The following is a 10,439-nucleotide window of genomic DNA, read 5'->3' as shown; positions in this document are numbered from 1 at the left end:
ACACTCCCTTCATATAATTAGCGCTTTAAGACCGGGTTCCGCCACCGGACCAGTGCATTATTAAAATAGGGGTGTTTTGAATGTAAATGTTTAGTAAAATCGAATAACTGGGATTGTAATAGATACATTTGTCATTAATGTTTTCTAAATTTTGTTTACTACCCTAAAGGACAAGTGTCAGTTAAATTAACTAAGCAAAATAACTAAAATACGAACTTTCGCATTGAGGCCACCCCTCTATATTCAGTTTTTAGAGCAAACCGCGCAATGTTATAGCAGTTGGGTAGAAAGTCACAACAGTAATGGTCTTACGAATCAAATGAAATGTATTTAACGTTACTATTAAAAATGAATTTACTGCCTTTAAACATGTTGCCCAGTGAATGCAGTTTAATTAGTTTATAAAACCTAAGAATAAATAGGACTGGAGGATACTGGATACTGTGTTTAATCTTAAACGAAGTCCTTATTTCCTTTGACTGGTGAGTTTGCTATTAAAGGCTAGCGTTAGTGTCTTATAATATTTATGCGCGACTTTATGATATGAAATAAAGAATAGACCGATACAATTGGCTATTTGTATTATGTTTACATTTGTATCACAGGTCCTAAGCAAGCTAGCGTCATTTGGTAGCATATGTGCACCTATCAAAAAATTAGCCTAGCAAGGTTTATACACACTAGAAATATACATTAGATATATTATTATTCTCATATTAATGTAATCCTATTATGAAACAAATGATATGTGAAGGACAATGAAAGTGGATGAAGTAGGTGCTGTGTTGAAAAGCATGAAGCGCTTGTTACGTAGCGAAGTGGAAAGTTAAGGACGTTTGTGATCCAGCGACCCGGGTTCAATTCCCGGTCTGGACGTGGTGTATTGTTTGAATGTGTCATTCATGACATGTTTCTGAAGGATTTTATAAAGTATTTTATTGTAATATCTGAATAATAATAAACTGACTTTACCAAATAGATAATATGTTGATTCAGATGTTTTTTTTTGTTCAGTAATGGTGTTCATGTTTTGTTCCTCAGGTCTGAATCTTCCTGCCAGAATGAGTCGTCAGTGTAAAAACTGTGGTGGAGCAGATATAGACACAGATCCAGCCCGGGGGAGTGCGGTCTGCACAGCCTGTGGTTCGGTTTTGGAGGATAATATCATCGTATCTGAGATTCAGTTTGTGGAAAACAGTGGAGGGGTGTCTTCAGCTGTCGGCCAGTTCGTGTCCGCTGATGGTAAGAGCATCTTTCGCCTTTTGAGGGGCAACAATGGCAATATTTGTAAAGTTTTTTGGGTAAAACTTTATTTCTAAGGTGTCCTTGTTACACCACCTTACTATTATATTAAAATATGCATAATTATATGCAAGTAACTCAAAGACAAACCCCTAATCCTAACCCTAATCTTAGAGTTAGTACATGTATTTAATTAATATTACTCAGTACTTAAATGTATAATTACACTGTAACAAGGACACCCTAAAATAAAGTGTAATCGTTTTTGTTTTTAGTCCGTTTAGAGGTTTACAGTAAGACTATACAGTAAGTTATGAAGAAATAAGAATGAACAATAGTTGTACAGCATTTATTAATATTAGTTAATGTTAAGTTCAGCATTTAATAATGCATTATTAAAATCGTTATGTTTGTTAATATTAGTTAATGCACTGTGAACTAACATGAACAGCTGTATTTTTATTAACTATCATTAACAAAGATTAATAAATAATGTAATGTATTTTTCATTGTTCGTACATGTTAATTATTACATAATACAACTTTCTAATACAATGCACACGTGTTATAAATTTCACTCCTCAATATTTCTTTTTATTAAATAGACAAATCCAAAAAGATCCAAACAACTGTATCAGAATAACAAAAAAAGTGCAACTGGAGAAAATATGATTTTTTATTTTTTCATGAAAAGGTTTCCAGGTTAGCACTGGGTTAGTTAGTTCCAGGACAGTAAATTATTTGGATAACAATTAGTAGTAGTTCTAAGATGAGATAGCATTTTGTTTTAGCAAGCATTTTTACTTGATCCAATGCACAGCAAAAACATTAAATATATATTAAAATAGAAAACTGTTTTTTTTTTTCAAAATGTTAATGTTTAGAATAAATGTTTCATATGTGAACATATTAAAAATGTAATTTATTTCTGTGATCAAAGCTATATTTTCAGCATCATTACTCCTCTTCAGTGTCACATGATCCTTCATAAATCATTCTAATATGCTAATTTGCTGTTCAAGAAATATTTTTATTATATTAAAACACTATACCATTCAAAAGCTTGGAGTCAGTATACTTTTTTTTATTTTTTGAAAAACAATTATAGAAAGTAATACTTTATTTAGCAAGGATGCTTTAAATAGATCAAAAGTGATGATAAAAACATTTTTAATGTTACAAAAGATTTCTATTTCAGATAAATGCTGTTCTTCTGAATTTTCTGGGGTCCGTTCTTCGTACCTCGCTTACTACATCCAGGATCAAATGACACATCCAAGATCAAATCATCGCGCTAACTATGAGCTCGCTATTCCGGTTCTCCGAACGCACCTGTTGTTGATGATCAGTATAGCTGGATGAAGTTATTTGAGATCACTGGGTGGCTTAAAAGGGGCTACGTATCGATAGTAGAAACATTGATGGGCAACTCTTTGATTGGTCGGCGAACATGACGAAGGAGCTCGCTCAGTATTTTTCTGCAGCAGAGCAAGAACTCTTGATTGAGGGATTTCAGGAGTTTCAGAGTTTAATTAAAACGCAAGGGAAAACTGCAAAGGCTGGAAAAGCAAGGAGAGAGGGCTGGCAAAAAGTAGTGAACAAATTAAATACGTTAATGCTGCCCATGTTACATGTTTTTTCCTTGATATGTTATTTTATTTATTTTTTTATTTTTTTATACACTACCGTTCAAAAGTTTGGGGTCAGTAAGACTTGCAATAGTCTTTAAAGAAGTCTCTTATGCTCATCAAGACTGCATTTATTTAATTAAAAATACAGAAAAAAACAGTAATATTGCAAATTGTTTTTACAAAATAAAATAATGTTTTTGTTTTTTTAATATATTTTAACATACTTTGAAATAGAATTTATTCCTGTGATGAAAAGCTGAATTTTTATCAGCTGTTACTCCAGTCTTAAGTGTCACACGATCCTTCAGGAATCATTCTAATATGCTGATTTATTATTAGAATGATCAATGTTGGATAATATCAACAGTTGTGCTGCCAAATATTTTTTGGAACCTGTCATATATATACACTTTCTTGCAAGATACTTTTCTTTTCCCACGTGAGTCAGTCCGCGTCAGTCGTGCTCTTTAACCAATCAGATGTGACCTCGCCATTTCAACCAATCATAACCCGCCAGGAGCGCAGCCTAAATCCTGTTTACATGAAATAAACCTGCTCCCGAGCAGGTTTAAGCTTGCGCACCTGTTGCTATGACAGCAAGTCCAGGATGAGCTTCGAAGAACCGAGCGATCCAAGATCACGCGGAATCGTCAACAATCAAATCCAGCTAACTGAGTTAGCGAGGTACGAAGAACGGACCCCTGTTCATCAAAGAAACATGAAAAAATTCTACTTAGCTGTTTTCAACATGATAATAAACAAACATAATAATAATAATGTTTTTTGAGCATCAAATTGTAATATTAGAATGATTTCTGAAGGATCATGTTTCTGGAGTAATGATGCTAAAATTCAGCTTTGAAATCATAGGAATATATTTTTAAAATATAATTTAAAATATATTCAAATAGAAAACAGTGATTTTAAATAGTAAAAAAAAAAAAAACTGAATTTTACTGTTTTTGCTTGCTGAGCAGAAGAGACTTCTTTAAAAAACATTAAAAAAAAATCATACTGTTTAAAAGCCTTTGACTGGAAGTGTACAGTTTTTTTTGTTTTGTTAACTATAAAAAAAACTGCAACTTATCTTGCAACTTAGTGATCACAATGCATTTTATTTGCAAAAGCAGTATGCCAGGACCAGACAAATACATTACACCCTCAGTTGGAATGGGCTTGATTTTTCCGCCTGGGACTGACATGTTCTTTGCAAAATCTCATTGCACTTTCCTCAACATGACAAGAAATATAGTTCACAATTTTTCTTCAGCCTTCATGGTCATTCTAGAAAAGAATGTGTGGTTTCAGTATTAGAATATGTTAACTTGATAAACTTGACAAATTGTAAACAAATGTCTTAAATTTACTGTTGTATCATTATGGCCCATGTTTCACAGACAGGGCTTAGACTAAGCCAGCATTAAGCCATAGTTCAATTAGGACATTTAAGTAATTTTTATAAACGTGCTTAAAAAAAAGTTGAAACAGCTCAGACTTGCATTTTAGTCTTAAGTCTTGTCTGTGAAACCAGGGGTGTGTTACTTAAATGTACATAATTTAGCAATAGAAAATTACCTCTTATTATTCCTTTATGAATGCTGGAACCGTAACGGCTTCTGCTCCCAGGGAAGAACAGGGTCCCTCTCAATTTGTCATATGATGGTTCTACCACTAAAAGCTTATGATCAGAAAGAAAATCTTCATCTTCGACTTCTTTTTGCTGTTGTGTATGCAAAAAGGCGAATTTCTTTTTTTCATCAACTTCATGCATGAAACCGTTGTGCTCGTCTGCTACATGTAAAAGGCCTTGTTTTTCCAATCCGTACTCTTTAAATGGCTGAGCACTGCTTTCACTGGCAAGTTTGCTCTGATATTTCATGTTGAATGTGGGAAGTATGTAACTTTCCATATGTTCACTTTTGCTTGCTTCAGCTGTGTTAGACCGAATAATATTTTCGGTGTAGAGAGAAGAATCCTGTATAGACGGATTGTTAATCAGTTCATTAAAATGATCTGGGTAGTGTTGAAAACCACTGTCAGGACTGTAATGGTCCTTGTGTTCTCTCAGGAAAAGCTGGTCGCTCACTTCATTGCTGTTTGGATTGTAGTTTGTTGGATGACTGATGGCAATGACAGATTGTAAAATCGAAGGCAAGGTTTCATTTACGTGTGTTCCATTTTTTGATCCACTGTAGAAAGCTAAAGCAGAACTGTCGTCACCAATCATCACAAAATCGTCCTTATTTTGACCACTCCTTTTCATAGGAGTTTTCTGTGGGACATCAACAAGAAAGTTTCTGTAGTTGTCAAACAAGCTATCAAAAGTGTTTTGCTGCCCTGCATGTGTCATAGATGAACCAGAGCTTTGTTTGATAACTGTTTGAGGTGTAAATTGCACACCAGATTCCTTGAAAGGTTGGGTACGTCTTTGTGGATAAGGAATATCTTCTGATGTTTCCTTGTCCTGATTCGATGAGGCATACCCAGAGTGTGGAAGTCCTCTTTGCAGAAACTGTCTCTCATAAGGAAATTTTTTTGGCCATGGTTTAGGGTCAAAAACAGAGGCTGTTTGAGAGCTGATAAGGTTTCCTTCTAGTCCTTGCAGAGATGCAAAGAGAAAAAAAATTGAAGCAATTTTAAATACATTTTCCTGTAACAAAAAGTGTTCGTACTAACCTTTTACACCTGTAGTGTCTGTAACTTTGACAGTACCAAAGCCAGATCCTTCAGTCAATCTGGATGTAAAAACCTTTTTAACAAAGTCAAGTGGATAGAAGCATCTCACAGTGAGCCTGAAATAAGTGAGCAAATATTCAATAGTATTTAATACAATTTTCACATAGTGACCAGTTTTCATATTTTGAGAAATACCTAAATTTTGATTCCCTTGTAATGGCTGATCCCTGGTCAATTATGGCACCTTCATCAGAAATGACCTCGTTTTCATACACAATGTAGTCGTCGCCCAACTACACAAGGATGCAGATTACATATCCATCAGTTAATTGATATACACTAATGTTTAAAGGTTTAGGTCAGTATTTTTTTAAAATAATAATAATATTATTCTTTTTTTTTTGATTAAGCAAGGACATATTGAATTCATCAGAAGTGAATTCATAAGTTTGCAATTTCAAATAAATGCTGTCCTTTTGAACTTTCTATTCAAAGTATTTTAAGAAAAAAAGTTCCCAAAAAATTAAGCTGCAAACCCATTTTCAGCTGTGATAAGTAGCTGTCCTAAGCAGAAAATCAGCATATCAGAATGATCTCTGAAGGATCATGTGGCACTGCAGACTGGAATAAAAATTAACCTGCTGAAAATTAAGCTTTCTTAGCCATCACAGAAATAAAATGCATTTTTAAATATATTCCACAAAAAAAATTTGGGATCAGTAAGATTTTTATTTTTGTTAAAAAGGTTCTTATGGTCATCAAGGCTGCATTTATTTGGTTAAAAATACAGAAAAAAAAAAATCCTATACCTCAGTGTGCCTAGTTTTTAACATGTGGACATGCTGTACGGATAGACTGGAACACTGTCTGTTAACTGTTAGATCCGCGACAAAAACACCATCACAAAATCCTTTCAATTTGCGGTTCGGGAGTTCTCATCCACTGGTCACATGGTATGGAGACACGTGTTTGCCTTTTACAACGTTCAGCAATAGCCAATCACAGACATATCTGTTGATTTAATGGTCACATTGGCCAATCGGAGGCAGCTACATTACAACACACTCACCACCCAAAAATGCCGGTTTTCAGTTCTGCTGATTTCTACACGTTCACGAACTCTCTCATTAAAACAAAGAAAGTGTAGACATGATGTGAATAAGAGATTAATTGTGCAGTGTAAAGGTTATTTTATTACTTTTTATTAACTTTGTGGGATTGCGATCTACAGTAAAATGAGTGACAGCTTTCCAGTGACTGTAAGGGGAGCGCCTATTAAGCACTTTCTAATCTAGACCATAATCCATTCAGAATTTGAATACGTTCACTCACGGATACACTCTCTGATAACCCAATATCGCCACTTGCCATTGAGTTGCATGTACTACATCAGTTAACTAAGTGAAGGTGAAGCGAAATATGTCTGTACAGCCACACACTGCACGTGTCCACACGCGCCCGTGAGTAAACAGATAACTTACATATAGCATTACTTTTTCTTTCACCATGCAGCAAACGTAAAAAAAACATATATATATATATATATATAAAACATTTTAAACCGTTTAACTGATAGTAATAATCGGTTAAAATTCTTACGGTTAACGGTTAAACGGTCAATATGAGCATCCCTACTTTGATGAATAAAAAGTTGAAAAGAACAGCATTTATTTAATATAGAAATCTTTTATAACAATATACACTACCGTTTAAATGTTTGGGGTCAGTACATTTTTATTCTTTCTTTTTTTGAAAGAAAAAAAAAAAAGTAGCAAATACCTAAATTGTTAGAAAAAATATATATATTTTGAATAAATGTTTTTAACATTTTATTTATCAAAGAATCCTGAAAAGCAGCATCACAGGTTCAAAAAAAAAAAAACAAAAAAAAAACTTGGCAGCACAACTGTTGCCAAAATAAATAATTCTAATAATAAATCAGCATTTTAGAATGATTTCTGAAGAATCATGTGACACTTAATACTGTAACGACTGATAAAAATTCAGCTTTGCATCACTGGAATGAATTACATTTTAAAGTATATTAAAATAGAAACCATTATTTTACTTTATTTTTGATCAAATAAATTTAGCCACCTTGATGATCATAAGACACTTCTTTTAAAAACAGACTTTTGTCTGTTGCATAGGCCTGTATCAGTTAAGTCAATGAATGCATTTACCATGAATCTAGTCCCACATGTATCCACACCAAAAGAAAACATGACCCTTGTCTCATCAGTTGCCTTTGGTCTGCATCTTCTGTCTAGAAGGGTTGTGCTGCTAGGTGGCACTGTTGGCCAGGTTTTTGTAGTGGTCGCGACCACAGTCATCATTCCATCTTTGGAACACACTAGAACAATAAAAATGATTGGTTATTAGGAGAGGTCATATTTTAAAGCTTAAAAACACTGTTAGCATTATAGTGTCTTGCCTGTTAGCTCCTCAGTCTGAAAGTAACAGCGCTTAGTTGTTCTCTTGTGAATCTCCAGAGTCTTGGAGTCTCTTAAAAGAATCTCAAAAGCGCCAACAAAGTTTGTCAATGTGATGTCCTGGAAAAACAGAAACCTAAAATGTTAAGAGTAAAAATATATTCTAGGTTTAAAATAACTTTTTTGAAGCACTTTTTTTATTTATTAACATTTTATATATATTTTTTTTGCTGCACAAGAAGTAAATAACCCTATTACATAGTGCATTTAAGTTTGTTTCTTTAGAAATTATTTTAATAGTCAGTAGAGCTCAAATTGCATTTAATTTATTATTCTAATGTTAAGAACAAAAGGAGATCTGAATCGAGACTGCATTGACATTATGAAAATCAACATGTGACCCTGGACCGCAAAACCAGTCATGAGAGTCAGTTAAAAGAAACTTTGATACATGGTTTGTTAGGATAAGACAATATTTGGCTGAGATACAACTATTTGAAAATTTGGAATCTATGCGTGCAAAAAAGATTAAAATATTGAGAAAATCGCCTTTAAAAGTTGTCCAAATGAAGTTCTTAGCAATGCATTTTACTAATTAAAAATTAAGTTGTGATATATTTATGGTAGGAAATCAATAAAATATCTGGATATTGCTACAAATAGACCTGTGCTATATAGATAGATTTGACTGACAAATGTTTTTCTTTGCCTCATAAATGTAGCCTGATGTGAAAAGTGGGACCTCCAGTGTCATACTGTCACTGTCATCATTCAGTATGTATCCCTTCTGCCTGGATAATTCAGATGTGAGAGCTTGATGCCCCACACAGACCTCCCAAAGTCCAGCTTGCCTTGGATGATTCATTCTGAATATTATACTCTGTCCTGTACAGAAAGCAGTGACATCCGGAGGGACTGAATAAGAGGGAAACGAATAACACTTAGATTCTGTCACTTGCATGTTATGTAATTAAAGGGATAGTTCACCCTAAAATGAAAATTGCGTCATTAATTACTCACCATCATGTTGATCCAAACCTGTAAGACCTTTGTTAATATTCGAAACACAAAGTAATATATGTGATTCAAGACCACAAAACCGGTCATAAGGGTCCATTTTTTAAATTGAGATTTATACATTATCTAAAAGTTGAATAAATAAAAAAGCAATGCAACTGACACTTTCAAGGCACAGAAAGTTACTAAGGACATTGTTAAAATAGCCCATGAGGCATCAGTGATTCAACATTGAATTAATGAAGCTGTTAGAATACAAGAAACTAAAAATATTTCATTCAACAATTGCTTCTCTTCCACGTCAGTCTCTGCCAATGTGTTCACGAAAGTACACAAAGCATACATATTCTAATACCTTCAATACCACTGATGTCACATGGACTATTTTAATGATGTCCTTACTACCTTATTGAGGAATTACATCGCTGTCTATGCAGGATCAGAAAGCTCTCGAATTTCCGCAAAAATTTCTTAATTTGTCTTTTGAAGATAAATGAAGGTCTTAGAGTTTTGGAAGGATACGAGGGTGAGTAATTAATGATGAAATTTTCATTTTTCTTTTAAGACTTACAAGCATTATTAACATGTGCCACAACAGAGACGTGGTGGAAAAATGTGTCATTGCGCCAGATGATATTTAGGGTGTAAATTATTTCCACAGAGTACTGGAGAAGTCCTTCACCCAAATACTGTGGATTAGAAAAAGAGATTTTATTTTTAATCATATAAGACAATACTGTGGGAATGATACATAAGAGAAAAACCCTCACCACTCTGTTAACAGATTTGTCTTCAAAAGGAAACTTGATGATGTAGCCGTGGGTCCCGTTGATGTGGGCAATTTTTGTAATGAAGTAATGCTGTTGAATGGCATCTGTTACTGACAGATAGTTCTCATTCAGCTTGATTGCAATGAGCTCCACATCTGAAGCAAAACTACCAAGATATATGGTGAACACTTCTTCATTAGCCAAAGTTTCTGTTAGAGAGGGGGAAAAAAGCTCAGTATAAAGTGACTAAAATAAATTTGCCATCATCTGCACTCTTAAGAGGAATAAAGGTGCTTTAAAAGACCAGTTTTGGTTCCACAAAGAACTATTCAGTCAAACCATTTCTTTCTTACCTTTTTATAATCTGAGGAACCTTCTTTTGCCACAAAGAACCTTTTGTGAAACAGAAAGGTTCTTCAGATGTTTATGGTTCTTTATGGAACCATTTAGACAAAAAAGGTTCTTCTATGGCATTGTAAAGCACCTTTTTTTTAACAGTGCTGACCAAATAAACTAGTTGATAAAAAATTAGTAAGTAATAATTATTAGGCACATGACATTTTAGTTATGTCGGTAAGCGGTTATCAAAAAAATCATTTGTATTAGTCATAAATCAGTATCAGTCTATTGTATAATGGTATGGTAATTATCTCACCATCTATAGCAAAAGG

The 10,439-nt window shown here is 33.8% G+C and overlaps 1 protein-coding gene across 1 annotated transcript in view; it reads left to right on the top strand.

Moving 5' to 3' along the window:
- The first annotated feature begins 295 nt into the window (after positions 1-295).
- brf1b (BRF1 general transcription factor IIIB subunit b) overlaps positions 296-10,439 on the top strand; it is a 90,452-nt gene continuing 80,308 nt past the window's right edge. Inside the window, exons 1-2 of the mRNA XM_073816450.1 lie at positions 296-482; positions 1,042-1,242. Of these exons, the coding sequence (XP_073672551.1) occupies positions 1,062-1,242 (181 nt within the window). The 5' untranslated portion in view covers positions 296-482; positions 1,042-1,061. The remainder of the gene's footprint in view (positions 483-1,041; positions 1,243-10,439) is intronic.

This window comes from Garra rufa, chromosome 13 (assembly GCF_049309525.1).
Source record: "Garra rufa chromosome 13, GarRuf1.0, whole genome shotgun sequence".
Lineage (NCBI taxonomy): Eukaryota > Metazoa > Chordata > Actinopteri > Cypriniformes > Cyprinidae > Garra > Garra rufa.
Note: the sequence above shows the minus strand (reverse complement) of the source record. Positions and strands in the feature narration are given on the sequence as shown.